At 38.2% G+C, this 23,718-nt stretch overlaps 2 protein-coding genes across 5 annotated transcripts in view; both read right to left on the reverse strand.

Annotated features, from left to right (window-relative positions):
• Positions 1-223: 223 nt before the first annotated feature.
• LOC135477528 (ciliogenesis-associated TTC17-interacting protein-like) lies at positions 224-18,615 on the reverse strand. Of its 2 annotated transcripts, none has more exons than XM_064757669.1 (10): positions 18,483-18,615; positions 13,608-13,697; positions 11,735-11,976; positions 10,889-10,975; positions 9,917-9,977; positions 7,695-7,798; positions 5,976-6,100; positions 3,663-3,739; positions 2,645-2,733; positions 224-2,139 (listed from the first exon to the last, which is right to left on the reverse strand). In XM_064757669.1, exons 1-10 carry the CDS (start codon positions 18,493-18,495, stop codon positions 1,894-1,896), a joined length of 1,134 nt encoding a protein of 377 aa, XP_064613739.1. In that variant the 5' UTR covers positions 18,496-18,615; the 3' UTR covers positions 224-1,893. The 2 variants fall into 2 exon arrangements, with proteins under 2 accessions (XP_064613739.1, XP_064613738.1); XM_064757668.1 differs by having other exon boundaries at positions 13,608-13,702; positions 18,483-18,609.
• A 1,283-nt stretch (positions 18,616-19,898) lies between these two features.
• The window catches only part of LOC135477509 (uncharacterized), a 43,572-nt gene continuing 39,752 nt past the window's right edge, over positions 19,899-23,718 (reverse strand). For all 3 annotated transcript variants that reach the window (XM_064757634.1, XM_064757635.1, XM_064757636.1), the window contains exon 18: positions 19,899-22,372. In XM_064757634.1, coding sequence (XP_064613704.1) covers positions 22,199-22,372 — 174 coding nt within the window. In that variant the 3' untranslated portion in view covers positions 19,899-22,198. The remainder of the gene's footprint in view (positions 22,373-23,718) is intronic.

Genomic DNA, 23,718 nt, shown 5'->3' on the forward strand with positions numbered 1-23,718 from the left:
AAAATCAATAAAAATAATGAATAATGTAAGTAGAGTTCAGAATTCAAACATTTGTGACAATTAATAATTCATAAATATAAATCTTTTCTCTTTATCAATCTAGAACATAATGAAACAAAGGATGAATACAAAATCATCGTAAGATCCTCTATATGTTTGTGGATGGTAAATGCACTTTGTGGTTCACAGACCAAGTCAGCAGTACACAGTCTTACCTAGTATATGGTTGTCCGGATAAAAAAAAAACATCTGAACATATCCTTTTTAGCAGTTATCCCCACGTTTTTTTGTCATAACCTGAAATTGTTTGACCTTGGACAATGAGATTATGTTATTACATGAAATGATAGACAACTTAAACACAACAGACTATTGTAGATATAACAGATGCATAAAAAATCTCTACACTGAACTGAATTAAAATGTTCAAATATTCCTATCAGCATCACTCAACCCTGTCAGTTTCATATCCAGTATTAAATGTTGATATTCTTTTATTGTTTTGGTTTTGTATCACAGATTCATGAAAAACAAAACATTAAATCAAAAGTAAGATGAAAAACAAAAAAAAGAGGCCTTAACAGCTGACAAAGAATTCATTTATCTGATTGGTGTTTTATGCCATACTCAAGAATATTTCTCTTGTACGACAGCAACCAACATTTTGGTGGGAGGAATCCCCACAAAGGATGGACGGGATGGAGGGGATGAAGGGTTCTGTGTATGGTTTTGTGTATGTTATTACAGTTTGGTTACATGGGGTGTACATCAAACATGCCAGCTCAGAAACGGTCGTCCGGAATCAAAATATATAATTCCACCGCATTACCCATATGTACCATCACATCTATGAGATTTGGCCATCATTAAAATATATTTGTTGGCCATAATCAAACTCACCCTTCAAAAAGACGGCCGTAACTTTTTATTGTCCTTTTGAGAGATGTTCTCATAATGTTAATTTTTTTGATCCCCCTATCTTTTTCCTTGGCAAGAATGCCCTATATACCTCTGTTATTTTTTTCTGATTCGGTAGAGTTATGTCCAACAAAGAATTTCTAAAGAATGGCCTTGGCAACTACATGTACATATAGACACCATGGTTAGGAATCTGGTTTAGCATACATATGTATTACAAGTAACTATGAGATTGTCATCAGTTCAGATGACATTTAGGAATACGATTCTAATTATTGAATCATACATGACCACAACTTACAGACTTTGTATTAATTAAATAGAAAAACTATAGACATCAGCAACAGATATACATGTAGTTCTTCTGTATGGTCATACATTTGATGAAATTTAACAATGAAAACAAACACTGAAAGGCTTAAAAAGGAAAAGAGGCGGTAAATTCATTTGAGATTCCCAACCTTGAACAGAATAAAATTTTGAAACAGATTACATTTTGACATGCAGATTTTTAAAATTATTTATTTATTTTTTTTTTGCACATTTACATTTATTTTATGAAAGGGGAACATGAAATTCTCGAGACAATGAAAGAACAAACACAGACAAGCCTGTACTGTGGATTCGTCATACCAGCAGTGTAAACCACATGAAGAGAAAACATTGGTAAAGCAGGACATGTGCCTGTGGGTTAATCAGAGTAAACAGGTCTCTAGTGAACACAGCTGGGATTTTTAAATTATACCAGTGGCCGATTCCGCAAAGACATGTTAAAATGAGAAATCTTAATTTAATGCTTGGTTTTGAATCCAATGGTTTACTATTGGGAGCACCTAATTACCCTAACAGTACTCTGTTAAGATAAAGGTGCCATGATTTGAACTACTAAGATCACAAACTATGCCATGGATTCAAGTTCTAATTCTGACAGAAGTCAAAACTGGCTTTGTAGAATCAGCTTCAGGCAGCAAGGAGTCAGTTCTTCCGCAAATCATTCATCCTGTCACTGGCTCGGCTCTGCGGGAACGGGGTAGGGACTGCAGAAGACATGTACGATGGCGGAGTGGGCATCGCGGACGAGAAGGATGCGAAGTAATCAGCAGCAAACGCGATGACATCCTTGGGCTTTCTGAGGAGCAAAAACTGCATGAAGTCTGCCATGAGGGCCTTGAGTTCTGGGTGATTCCTCATATAGCTGCTGTGGTCACACTTCAGCTCCTCCTGGTGGACAGAAAAGGGAAACAACTCTGTTCAACTTATCAACTGTAGAATGGTACCTGAAACTATTGTAACATTACAATCTCAATGGTACAACTGTTGTGGAAAGCCAGGAAATGTGTACCTACACTAAAAAGCCTATGCTTAAGCCCTTACATCAATAACCTATGCACAGCCCAATGTAGTGCTAATCTGCGACCAACTCTGAAGTCTTACAATTCAACATTAAGGGTTTTGTTGCTGGACCTTCCCACAGACCTTCCTGGAGATGGAGGTGGAACCACTAATAAAGCATACTACACATGGACATTCCTCCTGCACTAACTTTGCTGTCCAAAAATGGATATCTACACCCTCAGGCAAGTGGGGCCATTAATAAAGCACAGTGCAAATGGCGATTCCTGCTGCACTAACTTTATTGTCCAAAAATGGATATTTACACCCTCAGGCAGGTGGGACCACTAATAAAGCATGGATATCTACACCCTCAGGTGCCTGCTGCACTGACCTTTCTGTCCAAAAATTTCGAGAATAGTTGCAAATCTTCTTCCCAGTTCAGAGGTTTCTTCGAGAAGATCGGTTTGGTGGGCTCCTCATCTAAAAGAAAATATGAGCATCTTACAGGCTGAGTTCTCTTTACATCAGACCACAAACAAAAAGCCCTCTCCGTTAAAGTAGTGGCCAAATGTGTACATTCATTTCTTTATTTCATTGCTGTTAACTGCAATGCTCAGGAATTTTAACTTAACATATCATTACAAATTTAGGAATGAAGGCATATGAGGGGTTGCCTGGGGTTGACCAATGACCTTTGACAACTGACGAATAGCTAAATGACTTTGGGTCACACAGGCTTGCACAGCAGCCTAAAGCTGCATGTAGCTAGAGTGTCTCGCTCGTACACACTGTGTCCTGTACAGCTCCCACATACATGTACAAATACATGCATACATGTACAAATACATGCATGCATGTATAAATACATGCATGCATGTATGTACATGGATATTTAAAAATCAAGCAAAACTATTAATGTAGCATTGTACGCTGAAGACTTCTATAGAGCTGTTTGATTCATTCAATAAGTGAGAAGAAATAGTGCTTTTATAATGCACTGTTTTTGACCTAAAATTTTGTTCATAAATAGTTGCTATTTAGCCTGATTCTTAGAGTTCTTCTGATCTTTATATTAGAAAGGTTGTTTTAAAGTTTGACTGGAAGGTAGGGTGAGGTCCTAGTGGAAAAATGTTCACCAGCAAAATGTTTTAGAGCTGAAGTTCCCCACTGGAATCATTCTTTCCAAATACAGACGAGTTACACTTGCCACTTCAAATGAAAATGAAAGTACATTGTCCTGATTTCCAAACTGATGCTTGCCAGATTTGAACAAAAGTATGTCTGTGCTTTTCATGCTCTACACATACATGGTAACTTAACTTAAAATGAATAAATAAATGAAAGATTTACAGGAAATAATTCAGCGCATGATGCGCATGAAGCTGGTTTGGTAAACGTTTTGGTCTCACCTCTGACTATGGGCTGAGGAATCCTAGCTAACCTCATTGTCACTGGCGACCCAACCTGAACACGGCTTGAGAGAAATCTACAATATATATATACACACCCTTGAAAGTAAACATTTACAACCAAATGCCTGTTATCAGTATTTCACAACAAGATAAAAACCATGACATGAAAACAAACCACTAGGTACCTTTTTTTTAGTGGACAGTACTACTAGTATTAAGTTTTATTTCCTTTACTGAATTTATTATGATGCTTTCAATGCTCTTTCATTTTTTAAGACAAAATTTTTAAGACACTAATAAAAAAAAACATTTATGTGTTTCTACTACATTATACATGTACGAACAATGAGACTTCTGACACATGCATGTAAAATCCACTCAAAATAGTTTAATGCAGCTAATATATGTAGGTCTGGAACCAAGGCTGAACAAGTGGATCATGCCATTAAAACACAATTCATATAACTCATCTAAACAAGCATTCTGGTAGGACTATAATCACAGTTTTGGTTTGCATTTCTATTTTGTATACTTGGGTCATTCTTAATGATGTTTCATCACTAGTTGTGTGTGACAGTCCACCCAGTCACATTACACTGACACCGGGCCAACCAATTACCAAGCAAAGTACCACATCTAAAGTCTTTCACCTTGATCCAACACAGGTTTGATCCCTGGGCATCCAGACATTTGAGGCAAATGCTATTATCACTAAAGTTAAGCTGTCTTATTGCTGGTGGCTCAGTTGGTTAGCACGCTATTGCAGCTTAATGACCGAGGAGTCTCTCACCAATGCGGTCGCTGTGAGTTCAAGTCCAGCTCATGCTGGCTTCCTCTCCATCCGTATGTGGGAAGGTCTGTCAGCTACCTGCGGATTGGCATGGGTTTCCCCCGGGCTCTGCCCGGTTTCCACCCACCACAATGCTGGCTGCCATCCTATAAGTGAAATATTCTTGAGTATGGCGTAAAACACCAATCAAAAAAAAAAAAAAAAAAAAAAAAATCTTATTGCTGGTTGAATATTGAGAAAACTGTTTAGGTTAATTTATAAATGGACAGAAAGAGCAAAAATTTAATCCAAACTGGATGAAACAGCATAATTTACAAACTTTATCTGCTGCTTGTTATTTATTTATTTGATTGGTGTTTTACGCTGTACACAAGAATATTTCTTTTATACGCATCAGCCAGCATTTTGGTAGGAGGAAACTGGGCAGGGCCCGGGAGAGTACTTGTTATGGGGAAACCATGTACGTGTACCACGTTTCAATTCAGTGCCATGAACCATTTTGAAGGAAAAGATAGAAAAATGCCATGTGACAAGAATGAAAGACGTGGTGCAAACCTGTGACCTTCTCTTTTGGTAGAGACAATCTTAGATTTGGTGACAATGCCACCAAAGTGCTTGCCTGTAGAACACTCATGAATGGAAAACTTCAGCTCAACATAATGATAGAAGTACTGAAGTTATAAAATTGTTTAAAATTGATTCTAATGCACAAAATATTACAGTGTGAATTTTTTTTTTTTTTTTTTGTATTTAATAGTGAGTGATTGAGTGCTTGGGGTTTAACGTTGTACTTAGTAATTTTTCAGTCATATGACGACAAAGGAATCCTTAGGACGTATGTGATGTGCCTCCTTGTTGCAGGACGGATTTCCACCGCTCTTTTATCTAGTGCTGCTTCATTGAGAAGCCTTACCAAAGGCAAGTAAGCCGCCCCGCCCGAGCCATTATACTGATAAGGGTCAACCAGTCGTAGCACTATCCCCTTCATGCTGAATGCCAAGAGAGGAAGTTTTGTATTTAATATGCCTACAGTGAATCAATGATAACATATCCCTCGTAATATTGTGCTCTACATGTGTGGAAATCCTGAGCTCAGTATATGCAGTACTTTTTAAGATACCACCCGTAACATTTTGTTTAACATCTCTTTCACTACTTTTGGACACTGACTCAGATTCTCAAGATATGAACAAATCCTACCACTCATCCATATAGCAACAAAGTCTACGTGTTTATGGACATGGAAGTACAGACAGAGGGTAAACCGTACCATCCCTGTTATACAGGTACCAGCCTATAACAACTTGATCCTCTGTTCCTTAAGTGAGACCTCTTCTTCTGATCAATAATTAGCTGTTACACACCCACACACACTGAAGGACTTAATAAACGCAGCTGGCGGCTGGTGTTTCTTCTAGATGAACATCCTCACGGCTGCTGTTCTTCCTACCACTACCCAACACACACCCCCCTCCCACCCCACTCCTCTGTCGACTGCTCTGGAATTAGCTACTACTCACCCATCACTTGTGAAGTACGACTGCCATGTGGTGGGCAGATCAGATTTAGAGTGGATTGTCCTTTCTATTCCCCACACCTTCAGTTCTACACCATCTACAACCTGGGTGCGGTCTTCTAACTTTTTCTGTAACAATCACACACAAGGATACAACATAAAGGCTTGTTTCCAGTAACAACATATTTCAAAAAAATTTTACATACCCTATTAAATTCTTTAACCTTTTCAACTGCCTCTGAAATCAATATTTTGAAAGATTCTGAGAGAACCATGGGGTGTTGAGAAATTATTTGCACAGTTTAATGAAACGTGCATCTTTAGTGACACAAACAAATCATTTTAGCATCATTTTAATAATCACTGTATGCATAAAATGCCTTAGTGGTTGAAATGGTCGAAGATTTACAGTAAATTCACAACAATTTTTTTAGTAATGAAACAAGCCAAACAAAGCTGTAAAACTACTCAGAATAGTTGATATTGTTTACACCATACATTATAAGGATGCTGAATACCAAGTTCACAAAATTCTTAAAAATTTATTTTCATTAAGGGTCGTAAAAATCTTGCGCACAAGGATTCGGCCTCTCAAACTTGCCAGGTGTTTAACTCTAAAAAGTTTTATCATTTGATGTACATAGTAAATACATTTCCCATCTCTACGTTATCTAATTTTTTCTTCCTGTTTCTTTACAAGAAATCTTAATACCTACATATACATGGATCAGTAAATAATAACCACAAAAATCCTTGGTCAACCACGATGACACAACTGTGTGGAAACAGTTTCCTACAGGTTACTGGAGAAGTTGTGACAATTATGCAGATAATATTTCTGTCTCAGCAAATAGTAGAATTCTTGATTCAAAATTTTAAGCAGTTGGAACTGAACTTAAAATGACTGCTCTGTAGTTTGTTCTCTGAATATTGTATGGTTTGACATAAGTATAAGAAATAGGTAAGATTGAATCCACTGAGTAAAACTTAGTCCAAGATTGCCCTGACATTACATGTAAGTTTGGCAAAACATTTATAGACCGACGACGGTCATAATTCAATGCCTGAGCGTGTTCCACTTCAAACCTCTATACACACATTTCTAGATTATCTTTTCTAAAACATCTTGTGATTTTAACAAGAGTTTTAATGAGATTTGGTTCTTTTTAACCTCTTTTAACCATGTTCGTCTTTTTGTCTTGATTCTTAATGTTCCCATCATGTAAAAAAACCATTCCTGACCTCCTTGTGTAAACATGTTTTCATCACAATATTGCTGACATATTGCCGACATGGCGTTAAGCCACAATCATTCATTCATTCATTCATTCCACTTCAAACCTGATGCAGTTACCTGCCCTTGTCAAATATTTCAGAGCTTGCAAAAAAGTGGGTGGCTTAAAGCCTTCCAAAAGAATCCACAATGCGCTTGCAATAAATCGACAGATGAATAGGAAAGGGACATATGTTACCGCAAACAATAAAAGGCCTTGGAAACTTATTGGACAGGAAAATTCTGCATCAAACACTGTGACCAACTGCTACAGCAACTGCATCAGCTTTTATAATGGAGCGTGTTTCTAACAATGGTTTGGGGCCATCCTTTTCTGAACAAAGTTTTGTCAAGCCATATAACATCAGAGCAATCTCAGACTATTTGTAAAGAAAGGGTTTTTTGCTGGCTCTACACCAGAGGGAGCCACTCAAGCTAGGCTGGACTTACGTAGGTGGCCTGGCAGACGTGGCTGTCGGAGTCAAAGGAGAGGAGCTGGAAGTTCTGTGGTATTCCCTTCTGTATCATCAAGCGGTGTAGGAGGAGGTTTGAGCCTGTAACCATGGTAACAAGACAGATGACTGGCATGTGAAGGTTACAATTAATAATTTTATTAATAATTTAGCGACAACAATTTTGGAGCGATTCTTTCAGACAACAGAGGTCAGGGGACTACTGTACGTCACATAATGTAATACACTGTATTTATGGAATTCACGTAGAATTTAGCTTCTGGCAACTGACACGTCAATTCTGATTGGTTTATCTATCTTAAAGGGCCATTTGCATTTTTTTTTGTGAAGTTTGAAAAGTTCCTTATTTCTTGGAAAAACTAAAGTAATGGCATCAAAAGTTTTAATCATTTCAAGGCCTTTACATGCTTCAGAAACTTAAGCTTACCGTAGAGCTGAGAAATAAAATACTCTTAAGGCAGTTTGCTAAGCTGTTTGCTCTGTGCAGGGTGTTTTTGGTAAGAATTCTCCCTCTTAAAGCCCTGCAACAAATACCTAGCATCTTTGATATTTTACGGACTCGCAAGGGGCAAATCTCACTGTGTGGGGTGACGCTGAGCTATCAGCTGGGGGAAGAATTGTATCAACCAATTAAAACAACTTTAATTTGTCAAATGATATCAAGATGGCGAGCCCTTGTGAATTGACGACTGACATACTTATAGACGACAAGATTATTGATATTTGGCCAGATTATCCTTACTTATATGATGTCAGGTCTGCCGATATTAAAAACCGGGATAGGTGGCAGCAAGCTATAGAGGAAATAGCCACGGTGTTAAACCAGACAGGTATACGATTTCTCAGATAGCTTTGGTATGCATGTCAAACACAAAATTGAAATTCTGAGAGCGAAAAAATTCAAACGGACCTTACATGTCTCACGCCTCCGCCATCTTGAACTCAAATGACATTTTCATGGCTTTTCTTTGGTTCTCTGAAAGATTCAGCTCAGCTGATAGTTCAGTGTCACCCCATACGGTAAGATCTGCCCCTTGCGAGTGCATAAAATATCAAACTTGCTACATATTTGTGGAACAGCTTTGACAGGAAGAAATCTCATCAAAAACAACACGCACATGCAAAGCACACGGAGCAGCTGAGCAAATATCCTCGAGAGTATTTTTCCTCAGCTGTTAGCTCTTGTCTGCGATAAGCTCTAAGGGATAATAGAGAATTAGACCAAAAAAACTGTGCTGAATCAAACTACTGTCCTAACAAACCTCACACAAAAAAAATATATCTCCCAGAATCAGGCACAATGAGTAATTTAGTGGAATTCTAAACTTTCATCAAACATATGATACAATATCAAACATATTACACGTACCTGAACACTGTTTATATAACAACGTCAATCTTCCTTGTTTATTAATTTATTTGATTCATTTCACTTGCTCGCTGCTGACCAGTCTTATGTTTGGGGAAAACCAAAGAGCCTGGAGTGTTAAGCCATCAACCCTTGGCAAGATACTGACAAACCTTCCCACAATGTGAGATCAGCATTGTTTTGGTAAGTAGCCCTACCATGCAGGAAAACTAAGACATTGTATTATCAACATGACATCACACAACTGTTGCAATGACGTATCTCGAAAACGTGGGGATAACCTATTACAACATCGGACGTCGGAGGAAACCACCACACCTGAGACACCAGGTACATGTACCTGATAAATCTCCTGATTTAAGGCTGCAGCTGAGACAGTTTGAATGTTCATTCGCCCAGCAAACATGGAAAGGACCGGTAACGTGGGCTGGTTTCACAAAAGTTGTGAAATCCAGTAAATTGATGACATGTAAGTTAGCAGTTTTTTTCTCTACCAGAATTCTTCAGACTTTTCAACCACCACTGCGACCAATATTTAAGAAACATTCTCAGAGAAATATGGAGCGTAGAGAAATAATTTTGGACAGTTTTATGAAGCTTGCATCTTTAGTGACGCAAACAAATCACTTTCAGCATCAGTTTCACTATAACTTTGAGCATAAATTCCACTGGAAAAAGTGCTTTAGAGGTTGAAAAGCTTAAAGATCATCATGGAGTGTTTCTCCACAAGAATTCGAATGCAACAGTCAAAAGGAAAGCAGCATGATTTACAAGAGGATGAATAAGCGAGTTCAGCTTTTCTGAGCACTATCTGATTTGCCTTAATTTACCTTCTGATATAAAGCCAGCCATTTTATCCACTGGAAATGACTGTGTTGACTTCTGTACATCCTGATAAAGAGAGTTGAACAATATGACATTTCTGATAAACATGAAAGGGGAAAAAAATCAGGAACAAAGAGATTCTTGGCAAAAGGACACCACTATTATGGTTAATAGGGATTACACTTTCTGAATATAGCACAGATTCTAGTGCTGAAATTTGGCTGAGACCACTGCGGGTTTTGAAACAGCGACTTCAGAGTCAGGCACCAAACCACCAGCAATACATGTCAACCGTCTAGACCACTCGACCAACAGGCCTTCCACAAAAATGGAAGGTAGTTGACCGGTAGACTTTACAGCGAACATGCATTACCCCTCTGATGATCACAAACATTGCACTCCATTAGGTGAATATATATAGGTTAACGATAATACTGTTACTTAATCCACTTTCTAACTGACATCTATACCTACAAGGACACCAGACATGTTCTCAATTTTAACCATCCAAGTGCAAGTTTTTTCTCTATTCCGAGACTGAACAGCAGTTTCTGCTGTGACGTCACATGATCCCTGCTTTGCCCTTTTGCCTTATGGTGTATGCAACAGCTTTTTAAGTATTCCAGATTAAAAATCGAATTCTAGAGTTACTAAGCACGTCAGAGGCCTTTTAGGTTCCTTTCCACGCCTCTTCCAAAATAACAAAGGTTAAATTATTTGTGTTGTTTTCTTTTAACGGCCCTGTAAGTCCTCTGACTGCAAACAAGGACTTAGTAACAGTGGAGGCAGGAGAATCTCAAATTGCCCAAGGCCAGAATTGAACCCACACTCTGAGCATGTTAAAGCCACAGTCACCAGCCCTGCACCCCAACATGTAAACAGAGTCATGATTCAACAGAAATAATGTAAAAACTAAAGTTTACGGCAAAGCAAAATAATAGTAAAAAAAACATTTCATTTCTCTCCTCTATGCTTACCTCCCCTTGAGTGATGACTCTATTGACAACAAAGTTATCAGCTTGCTTGATTAACACAGTCTTCCTGTCCAAGGGGCAGTTTTCAAGCTGGAGAGAAAACACATTATAAACATATAAACAGTACACCTAAATGGATTTAATTAATGTAATTCTTCAACCTTTTCGCATGTTTGCAAGGTGTTTATTCAAGCATATTCTGAAGGCATTATTCTGTGTTGACTGATAAAATTATACTTTTTTTTTTTTTTTTGAAGCCATGAAACTGGTCAATCTATCCAATGTAGTCTTATCTCCAAAATCATATAAAAAGGTGCATAAACTGCACTGAAAGTTGCTCTTTCATAGACGAAAAATTTGAAGAATAAGAGTATTGATTTGATTCTTGTTTTAACCCCATACTCAAGACTTTTTCACATACAAAAAAAAGTGGTTGTAAACAAATACCTAGCATAAACCACCAGCCTTTGGCAAATTACTGAGAAACTTTCCCCCAGAGACATACACACCATAATGGTGGAAGATAAGCGGTCTTCAATGGATGTTAGACTACGTAAACAAAAGTGTCATCGTCCGCTAACATTGTGAGGTTAATGAAGTTACATCACAGCATGTATCTACAGTTTCACAAAAAAGCACAGCATTTCTTTGCAGCTATGCATTTTGAAAAAAAAAGAAAAGAAAAAAAAGGATAATGTTTTATTGGTCCATGAAAGATGTGTAAGGTTGGAAACTTTCACACAGGCAGAAAACATAAATTATACGTTCCTGTTTCTTGTGACAAACAATAAAAAAATTTCCACCTTTGCAATCTGGTAAGGATTCCCTGAACTGAATATACTTTCCTACCTTGACATACTCATGATGGTGTTGTTCTAACGTCTCCAGACGTTCAGACACATGCGCTGTAATCGATGTGCCACATGGAACATTGTCAATAGCACCATGGCTATTAGCATGCACCAAGAAGCAATTCTCTCCGTTGCGAATGGTCTGTTCCACAGAAACGCTGAACTCGCCCAGTTCACGTCCTGTGTCAGAAGTTGTGACAAGGTCATCTCTAAACAGCAGATACTTGTAATCTTCTCCTCCTGTATAGCAATCATAGTAAAAATTCAACACTTTCACTCTTGCTCAAAATTTTAAAGCAAAAGAACTCAGAACTGAAGAATTTTGCACATACACTGTAGATAGTGTAACTCTGAAATCATTTCACCTGTTTGGAAGATGTTTATTTAAGCATATTCTAAAGGTATTATGCCGTTCAGATTGGTAAAATTATACTTTTTATGAGGCTCTGATATTGGCCAATCCAACCAATGTAGTCCAAAATCTATTTATAAATGTGCATAAATTGCAGTGCAAGTTGCTCTTTGGTATGGAAAAAGGTAGAGGAATTAGGGTACATGTAAAATTTTGCTTCCTGCTTGTTAGACAGGGATGTCTTCACGTCTCGATGTGCATTACGTACCAACAAGGATAATTTCACAATATCCCATGAAAAGTTCATGTCGTCTTGCATGGAGGCCCTCCTTGAGTGAATGGCAAATATCAAAAGATGGGATATCAAAACTAAGTGACCAAATGACCGAGGAACTGTCACTGCCTCACTTCAGGCTCAGACAGTAACACCAGTGGCTTGCTGCAACTATCACTTATTCTGTAACCCTGGACATTTTTCGCATTACATGTACGACGATCAAGGACGATAACTCTCATGTTTTACTCCCTTTGGTGCATATGCAAAATGCTCGACCGATGACATAAATAGAACCGACCAGTCTATCATGAAATGGGATGTTGTCTTCGCTGACAAAAATGAATGGACAGATACATGTATCACAAGTCAGGTGTAAACTGAACGTCTCGCGACATTGTTAATTTCATTCTATTAGCGGCAAAAGCTATTGTGAAATCATGATCTCACAGAAAGGATAAAGATACACATACATGTATGTAATCAGTATATGGTGGATGATTTGCAACATTGTATTTCATTCCCAGTGAAGACAAATATGCCACAGATAGATTGAACATCATCACGAACTAATCAGTGTGCTGCAGACCATATGTAAACAACACTTGGCAGCCATGTTCATGTCACGGTGAGAAATGTTTCACCGTTCAAACCACTTCACCAATTAACAGCCCCATTTGCCTTATAGACTGGTTAGGTACCCCTTTTGTCTAGAAACGATGGTTTTGCCTGATGTGTATGACATTGCAGGTCACGCACTATTTAGAATAACTTTGCTGGGACCATTGAACACTACATCGTATGGGTTTTGGGGAGGGTTACAGAATTAAAATAATAATTCCTGCTATGGGTGTCTAGCGGCAGTTTCATAGCCAATAAGGTGGACATGCTAAAACAAAAACTACGCCTTCGACCTAAAATAATAACCTCGTCCACCTTATTGACTATAAAAGTGCCACTAGACACTCATAGCAGGAACATTATCTCTTAACTAAACAGGGCTTGATAAATGAGGTGATGAGTTTGAATAGAGCTCTTGCTAGATTTGTGAGGTACCTCAGTTTACTTAAGGCAGTCTTGTTTCCTCTACCCATAAACCTGACCATCATGGAGTTCAACATCTACCCATCAATTTTTTTTTCTTCTATTACAGGTATAAACGGTTAATGCCAAACCATTCTTCTTGCAGGATAAGAAGGGTAGTTTGTACAAAGCATGGCTGTGCACACATTCCCAGACACCTACCAATGGACTGTAAGAATTGCAGAGCTGTAGAGCTGGCTGTGGGCATCTCCTCTTCCTGGCTCGGCTGTGCAGAGTCCGGGTTAGCAGGTGCTGTCCTAACAAACATAGGCAACATCAACAACATCTTATGGATCAGTGATCAAGTATGTGTGTATGTATACTCGAGGTTTTACGTCATACTTAACACTGCGCCATGCCACCAAAGTATTTCGTTACTGAAGTATCCTGCCAAAGACCCATTTACATGACACAGAGCAACCAGTTCTATTTTCTTCATCTTGCCTCTCAGTGCTGCAGTGAGTACCAAGCGACAGTCTCTGTTGTGACCCGACTGAGTTTGATCACATGGCTGTCGACTTTCAAGGTGGACGCTCTAACCATTGGTCCACTTTAAAAAGTGATGAAGACCAGCAAAAGAAAGTTGCTCAGTTACCGTCCAATGACATAAATAAATTAGGTAGAAACTTGAACCTACCCTCTCTCACACACACTTGTCCGTGTAACTAGAATGCTAGTTTAACGATGATGTGTATGAGGCTAGCATATAGATCAAAGGTAATTCTGCACAAAGTTTATTGTCAAAAGTATTGGACTGACCTTTGCTCCTTTATTGTTTGCACATCTATACATGTATGCACGTGAAGGGCTTTTTTTATCATTTTATAATGGTCAGCGTACTGGTGCAGTGTAAAGACCCAGGAGCCTCTCACCGATGCAGTAGCTGTGAGTTTAAGTCCAGCTCATGCTGGCTTCCTCTCTGCCGGATGGGGAAGGTCTGTCAGCGACCTGCGGATGATCATGGCTTTTCCCCAGTTTCCTCCCACCATAATGCTGGCCACTGACTTATAAGTGAAATATTCTTGAGTACGGCGTGAAACACCAATCAAATAAATAAATAAATCATTTTAAAATGAAAGACAACACCTGACTCACATCTATGTCCACTGAAAGACTACCATTCAAAGTATCTTAAGCCGGCTTTAAATATTTTTTTAGATTAATTTCAAACCAGTAAAAGTTTAGTGAAACTTCATCTTGCTACAGCTTCATCTCATCTCCATTATCGGCGGCAAGATGACGTCACGTTTACTTCAGCTCTCTAACGTCGAAGGAATTTTCTGTATTATAATCAAAGCAGTAAGCCTATTACAGATAAAAGTTGTGGACTTTGGTGATGAAGTCCAAGTGATAAATAGCTTTCTCGGAAATTAGACACAGCTGCTTGAACTGTTTAAGTAACAGGTACATGTAGATGCACGGGGGATTCCTGGTTCAGGTCCAAACCTATGGAGAAGTTGTACTGGTGATTTTGACCCCTGTTAAATGTTTACAAAATTAAAATAGGATTGTTGTACAACTAGATTCATGGTCAATTTTGAAACAAATGGCAATAGCTCTAAGTACTACTGAGGCTGATCTATAGGCTTCTAAGATGAGAACAGTGTTAACCTAGTTATCACAGACGTCAGACAGCACTTCTGCTTGAATATGGCATTTCAATAACTTTTCTGTATTTTATAAAAGAAAACAGGGAAAAAAATCATCCCTTGTATGTGAGAAAGACAAAGGAGCAAAATTTAAATTCTTTAATTCTACTAAATTTAGAGAAAAAATAATCATATTATAAGAATTCATTAATTGTCAGCATTGTCCAATGAGATGCTATCTTCTCATTCCCATAAACCTTCGGCATCCCTAATGAAAACTTTTCACTGACATATTTATTATTTAGAAACTGCTGACTGAACGCCAAAATGAAAGACAAAAAATGTAATTGAACAGGGTGTCCCAGAAGTCACACACCATCCAGGTTGAGGTTGAATGCTTGAGCTACAGAGCGGTGTGTCGCCCCATCTCTTCCAAACATAAAAACCAATTCAACTTTTTCTTGTACTGTTACTGTATTAGCCATAATTAACACTGAAAGAGAGAAAAAAATATAAAAACAGTATTAAATCTGAAACACAGAAAAAAAATGAAAATCAGGATGGTGCACGACTTCCCTGTATAATTTGAACACCGTGTTTAAATAGGCCTGGGGTCTACTGGGAATGTAGTTTGAGCCCAGACAGTTTGCTACTGTCTGACATAATTTGTCATACCATCGTTGAATATTATATAGCTGGGGCCTCCGTGGCTCAGTCAGTTAGCGCGCTAGCGCAGCGTAGTGACCCAGAAGCCTCTCACCAATGCGGCGCTGTGAGTTCAAGACCAGCTCATGCTGGCTTCCTCTCCGGCTGTACGTGGGAAGGTCTGCCAGCAACCTGCGGATGGTCATGGGTTTCCCCCGGGCTCTGCCCAGTTTCCACCCACCATAATGCTGGCTGCCGTGGTATAAGTGAAATATTCTTGAGTACGGCGTAAAACACCAATCAAATAAATAAATAAATAAATAAATATTATATAGCTTGTAAATTAACTAATTTTACACCTGTGGTGGTTTGTAAATGATGCACACCTATCCCATAACACTGCACGAAATGGCCTTTCGGTTACACATAACTAAATCATTGTAAACGATCTGAAAATGATGTCTTATGCAGTAATTCTGTGTTATCGTATGTTACTTCATGGAGTGAACAGGTAAAGGCTACATCACAGCTTAAACTGTGAAATTTGAAAGCAACTTGTTTGATGGGATAAAATTCTCAAGATGTCTGCCTCAATACACGCCAGCCATTTGTGTCGTATTGTCATTTTGTTCTACATGTAATTCGCTGAAATCTCATTAAAATGATGAAGTATGATGCTTTTCAGAAAGCTTGAGAATCCTGCCTTTGATTGAAATATGTTTTAGCAAGGTGCTACCTTGTCCTATAAGTAAAAGGCTACCCTGGAAAAATAATCAGGTACATAACAAAGAGTTAACTGAAATAGAATATAAACTTTGGTCAAAGTAGATGGTTACGTGCTAAAAATTTACTCAAGTAGCTGGCCTCAGCCCACAGGTAGCGGGTAATTGCCTTCTAACAGGTCTAATAAACCCCTTGACCAGGCAAATGGTAGTTTGGTACTGTACATGGTAGAAGGAGACTGATGAACATTGATTTGGTCAATCTAAGCTTTGACCACAAGGAGTTTTAGTCTCTTGCATTCTTCTATAGCTAAGCACATGTACTTTGCCTCACTGTCATGGACATAACAAAGTTGACACACTTCCTGAGAGGTAATACTTGATTAGATTGCCATTAAAAACAAATCTGAATGACTTGAGGTCTAGCAGCCAAGGTTATAACATATCCAAATATTTCTAAAATCACCATGCCTATTGGTCAGTGTTCTCAGCCTAATTAAACAAGTCAAAGACTACCTCCTTATCAATATTCTGGCATTAATTGGACGGTAGAGCAATAAGGTAGATGACAGATGTTAAATAAAGATTTATCTAATTATTTGATTGGTGTTATACGCCATACTCAAGAATATTTCATTTAACCAAGCATGGCCCACGGGAAACCCACGACCATCCACAGGTTGCACTGAATGAGGAGGGAGATCACTTATTTATTTATTTATGTGATTGGTGTTTTGACAAAGATGTTTGATGCTAACACAGAATGAATGAAACCACTGAAAATGCATCTGTCTATTACTGCCAGTTACAGAGTTGCAAAAACATGACTTGTGTGGCGCAGCTACGTGTACAGGATAGAGTTACAAAGCAAAATGAGATGCAATGTGTCATAGTGCTCGAAGAAGGATATTAAGCGTGCAGGTTTTTAAAATAAAGGTAGCCCCTATATCCACAGCTGTCACTGGTACATGCACATTTGGGATTTGTACAACTGAGATTGCTGTTACAATTTTTGACTGCTATTACCAGTGACCTGCAGCGAAAATGTGAACTTGTCAATGGGATTTTTCTATGAGGTAAGTCTCAGTACTCAAATACACAATATACAATCTATCTAAAAACTAACAGTGATAGATGTGCATGAAGGTGAATATTATTTGACACTTTCCCTTGAGAACTACAAACACTGTCACACAGCAAATATCGTTTTACACTAAAACTCTACTAAAGCGCTACTCAAATCGGAGATCCATCTCTGCAACAAATGATTTACCAGTTAAATACTTATATAAAGTACTAACCTACCACGCCCTACAGTCTCTACTATACAATGCTTAGGGTTCTAGGGCACGTGACTTAAAATCCAGAGATGTCGATCATCCAAAAGCTAAATATCCATCCATATTTATTAGGTCCAGCATCTCCACTCACATTTACGAAATGGCCGTCATCGACACAGTGCACATGCGCCAACAGGCAGCTGGATACAAAACTATCCCTCCTTTCTAATACCAGGTATGATGTCCTTTTGTTGTCATACCTTGACGCGATAGCTGGTTTTAGTCCCCTTGACATGATATGTACATATTGTGGGCCAGGGAACCAAACTAGAGCATGTGCTGTTGTTTTGATATGCGTGACATTCACAAATGAGGGCAGTATGGGTCAGCCGTTTCAAATTCCAGCTGTGTGGAGGTGGAGAGTGCAGGCACGCTGTATACACAGTGGTCATTTTGTAATTGACAAGTCAGCAGAGAAGCTGGACTTGAATGGATACTTTAGGATGATCGACATCTCGGGATTTTAAGTCTGATGCCGTAGTACCCTAAGCATTGTAAAGGAGTGACTGGGCGGGCGTGGTAGGTTAGTAATCGACTGTTTTTCCGAAATGTTACAATTCTTCCCACCAGGGCGAAAGGGACCCAGGCATGACCACGCGAGCGTCAGTACAAATATAACAGAGCATGGCGTTGTCATCCTGTGCTATTTGGCGGTATGTTGTTGTAGTTTCAACTTGTCATTTTTAACAACATATCATTATTTTTATGGATTAAAAATCCCTTAACTAGCAGCACACTCACGCGTTTTGTCCATCGGTAGCCTCCACAGCTGCGCTGTCTTGAGCGAGTTCCATTTTTACGCAGCGAACACTGTTAATTCAACAAAATAAAACCAAACTCGACAAGCGTTTTCTCAACTCTGACATGTTTCTTGACAGCAGTTGGCTTGCGCATCATCACTATGGTTATCTCCGAACTTCCGTTTCCGGATTAGGTGCCCGCCAAGGGCAGGTAATTCAACACGTTTCACGTCTCGAAATTCAATCATTAGAGTGACTTCCCGTGTTACTACCCGAATTCCTTTCACCTACCGGTACATATATTTATTGGATTCTCTGATCTAATACCAAAACACCTTTACTAATTTCAGCATCTAAGTCGTTCTACACGACTCAACTGACATTCGTAGGATACATTCTGTGTGCATATTGGTGTAGCCTACTGTAGATGTAGGACTAAGACCCTCAAAGAATTATTGAGACCTCCATGGCCTAGGTGGTTAGCGTGCAAGCGTGGCACAGATAACCAGGAGCCTCTCACTAATGCGGTCGCTGTGAGTTCATTCCAACTCATGCTGGCTTCTGCTCCGGCTGTACATGGAAAGGCATTCCAGCAACCAGCGATGGTCGGGGGTTGCCACCAGAATCGGCTTGGTTTCCTCCCACGATAATGCCGGCCGCCGTTGTATACGTGAAATAAGCGTAAAACACCCACCTAGTGAATAAATAAATCCAAGATTTTTCACATATATACATATTTGGGTTGTGGCGACCTTGGGCTTTGGGCACCACTTGTGACATACCGCGAGATATGCCATAATGGCATAAGACAAGATTGCCCTAAACAAATTTCATGTAAAACTACATGAAAGATTATTGTTGATCACTGCTTGCCATTTTGGTACTGTAAGCAATGGAAGCAGGGAAATATTGAAAATTCTACCTTTGAGAATGGGACTGAACCATCTTAACTAACCTTAGGATTAAAAGGCAAGTACCCATATTCTATCCAATCAACCACAACTTAATGTCCTTCAGAATCTGGCCCTGTAATCACAAAACCATCTTAGACTTAAGTCAAAATTTCTTACGAAACAAAGTCAAGATATTAATTGTTTGACAATGTAAATTCTGGATAAGTTATTGTAGAACAAATTTCAGCTAAATAACGGAAAGGAACGTACGAATTTTAATGAGCTGAATTTTGACTTACGTTTAAGAGTGCTTCATCCAGGGCCAGGTTTTGTTCCACACGCTGTGTACTATCGCACTAGCCTTTGTTATGGGAAATAAAGTGACAATCTTGACTTGGCAAGACAAGTTTTCACATGTTTAATTTTGAGGAATTTACAGGATTCTTCCTCTTGTGCTGCATAAAACAGTGGGCTTGTCAGTTACATCACAAAAATTATAAAACAACACAAAAACACTTCATTATGATCATAGCTTTATTAAAAAAAAATTGGGTATTAGAAACTACAAAAAATTATATTAATCAAAAAACACGAAGAAAAAACAAACATTTACATAAGCAGATATAAAAGTGACTGTTAGTAATGTCACTGATTATGGCACCAGAACAACATAAACCCAGAAATAAAGAAACAAGCACCAATAAGCTTACTCCCCTCAGACAGAGGGTTTTGCCCAAAAGTCTACCCTGCCGTAATGTTATAGGGTAAGTCTTTGAGAGCGTACAATACGCTGAACGAAAGGCTATGTGTATCTGAACTAAAATAAGTACGCTCAGGCGGTCTTAAGATACAGTTACGACTGGCAATGGACCTTGCACTGTTGTGCTGTATGTAACCTATACTTCAGCCTAGATAGCCAACAATCTTGTTTCAGTTCATTAGATTTGAGCCATTCTTTTCGCACTTAATGTAATTAGCTAGCTCGTGTGTATTTTTTCTGAAAATGTAGAATTTATTGGGGTTTTTTTCGGTTGTCAGGGTTGAGTGGAATCTTTCGTTCACCCGAAAAATGCAAGCATTCCCACCATCGGGGGGTGATCGAGGTCATATACCACATACCTGGTATGTCCGACAAACATGGAGAGACATCAATTCCATGTGATCACTATATACTAGTATATGACATTTTCTAAATCAACACAGGACATATATATGAAGTACACGTACAACAAAAGTTTTCCACCACCACAGAATAATACACCTATAAAATGTTTTATATTAAAACCTGTATTTCATCTAAAGTTGAGTTTCTTTCAGGTGACACATTTTTTTTTTCTCATTCTGATTAATTCATCCACCTTAAAACGTAATGTAAGATTTTTTTGTGTGTGTGTTTGAAGTTTCATTAATACTCTTATTTAGAAACTTTTACGTTTTTCATGTGCTTCTGAAAGTGCATTTTTATGCACCAGCCTTTAGATGAAATGCAGTCAATAAGTAAGTACAGAAACTGCAAATCTCTGCCACACCAACTACATATTTTTTATCGAATGTTTAAAATTTCTTAAAAATATATTATCTTTTCAGCATTAAGAGAAAATGAAAAAAAAAAAAAAAAAATTAAGGCTTAGCTAAAGAACCATCAAAAATAAACAACACTGAACAATTGAACAATTAACAATTCGTTGCAAAGTCAACTTATTTTCTCCTGAATAACTCCACCACTACAGTCAATTACAGTTTTGAAAATCCTTGATATTAAGCAGTTTGAGAAAATTTAACTGTATAAATATAAAAAAAGCGGAGAAAATAGGATTTGAAGGGAATTGATTATATCGCATATACAAGAAATAATCAAGTGTCTAATTCAAAAATTAAAACAAAATAAAAATCCATGAGACCAAGGAAAAAATAATCAGTTTTTGTGTTTTGGAAATTTGTCACAAAAAAATATTCACCTTAAGCATGTACATGTAAATTAAGAATTTGTAGCAGTTGAGCTAAACAGAGTTACATACACTCAAAGTGAGGTAATAAAAAGTCAACAAAATACATTGATCGTAAGGCTTGTAAATATGTTGCCACAAACATGAAAGATATCTTAGAATCAAAAGTTTTGCATCATATTGGTCTGCTATACCAAGAAAAGCTATACCTTGGTGGAAAACCACATTACCTAATAGCACCTGTAGGAAAGGGTTAGAAAAGTTGCTATACAGAAGTCAGAAGTCTTAAAACATGCTTGTTGCGCAATGATCTTGCCTCAAATATACAATCTCGCAGATAACTAGGCATACCTGTACCTGTTTATTCAAAATCTGATGAATTTAGCCCATGCATGATGATTCATAATTCAAGTTTTTACCATTAACATTGAAATATTCATAACATAATTCTTTCCCAAGCCTAAGAACTGTCATCCAAACAAAAAGCAAAGTGAAATGACCTAAAAGAAAAGAAAAAAGCAGCACAGAAAAAAAAAATTGCCTGCTTAAAAACTTCCTTCCCAACTGAAAACTGAAATTTTGAAGCAAAAAGTTAGAAATATGGGGCTAAGATGCCTTTAAAAGGTTAAAAATTTAAGATGCTTTCAAATTCCACATTCATGTACATCAAAAAAGGGGGAAAAATATATGAACACATAAATGAAAACTGTATACTTGAGACAGCTGTAAATTTTATACAAGCAGGAATTTCACCGGTATATTCCATTTAAAAACAAAAAATCAACAAAACAGTTTCTTCAATCTGTTCACATCTGAACAACAAAATTTCACTCAAAATCGACACACTACACTGTTGCATCAGCGTAAATTAAAGGGAGTTAATCCCAGTGAAGTTTATGATCCTGTATAAACCAGGTCTGTGGATCTTCTTTGTCATCAAGGGGGACAACTGTGACTATGACATCTGCCTTCCCCACGGATGCACTCATGTCCACTATAGACCCATCCTGGTGAAGCACGAAAAATCTCTTGAACTCATCACTGGAATGAATCTACAAAAGACACATTATAAATCAACTTACACTCAGTTATTAAACTATAAACAATAACTAGAGGCATCTCTATATCTATTTATACAGAGCAGTCTGTGTGCCTTCCAACTTTCTCCACAACCATAAATTTGATCAACTTCATATCTGCCAGGTGTATAACTGAAGATATATATTTAAGTGATGTGCCCAGTATTGTAAAACTGCATATGCAAATATGGCAATAAGATGTGTTGTTTTGCACACAAACCCCACATATATCAGATCTCCAAAGGACTTATAGTAACAGTACACAAATCCTAGATCCATCAGATCTCCAACGGGCTCTATAATAACAGTACACAAACACTACTTCTATCAGATCTCCGAAGGGCTCTATAGTAACACTACATGAACCCTACATCCTTCAGATCTCCAATGGGCTTTATAATAACAGTACACAAACCCAACATCCATGAGATCTCCAAAGGGCTCTATAGTAACACTAAACAAATCCTAGATCCAACAGACCTCCAAAGGGCTCTATAGTGACAGTACACAAACCCTACATCCATCAGATCTCTAAAGGGCTCTATAGTAACACTACACGAACCCCACATCTATCAGATCTCCAAAGGGCTCTATAGTAACAGTACACAAACCCCACATATATCAGATCTCCAAAGGACTTATAGTAACAGTACACAAATCCTAGATCCATCAGATCTCCAACAGGCTCTATAATAACAGTACATGAACCCCACATCCATCAGATCTCCAAAGAGCTCTATAGTAACAGTACACGAACCCCACATCTATCAGATCTCCAAAGGACTCTATAGTAACAGTACACAAACCCTACATTCATCAGATCTCTAAAGGGCTCTATAGTAACACTACACGAACCCCACATGTATCAGATCTCCAACGGGCTCTATAGTAACACTACACAAACCCCACATCTATCAGATCTTCAAAGGGCTCTACTGTAACAGTGCACAAATCCTAGATCCATCAGATCTCGAACAGGCTCTACAGTAACAGTACACAAACACTACTTCTATCAGATCTCCAATGGGCTCTATAGTAACAGTGCACAAATCCTAGATCCATCAGATCTCCAACGGGCTCAATAGTAACAGTACACACATACTACATCCATCAGATCTCCACAAGGGCTTAGTGACAGCCTAAAGAACAGTTTCTGACAGTCACATGTATTTCGTAAGGATGTAATATTTTCATCTGCCACTGCAGTGCTCTTCACAACAGAGTACACTGTACTGATCATCCTGACCAAATGATACCTACAGATTTACTAGTTATCATTTTATGGTGTTTAGTTTTTACATCCTAAAAAAACATTTAAC

Source organism: Liolophura sinensis, chromosome 11 (assembly GCF_032854445.1).
Source record: "Liolophura sinensis isolate JHLJ2023 chromosome 11, CUHK_Ljap_v2, whole genome shotgun sequence".
Taxonomy (NCBI): domain Eukaryota; kingdom Metazoa; phylum Mollusca; class Polyplacophora; order Chitonida; family Chitonidae; genus Liolophura; species Liolophura sinensis.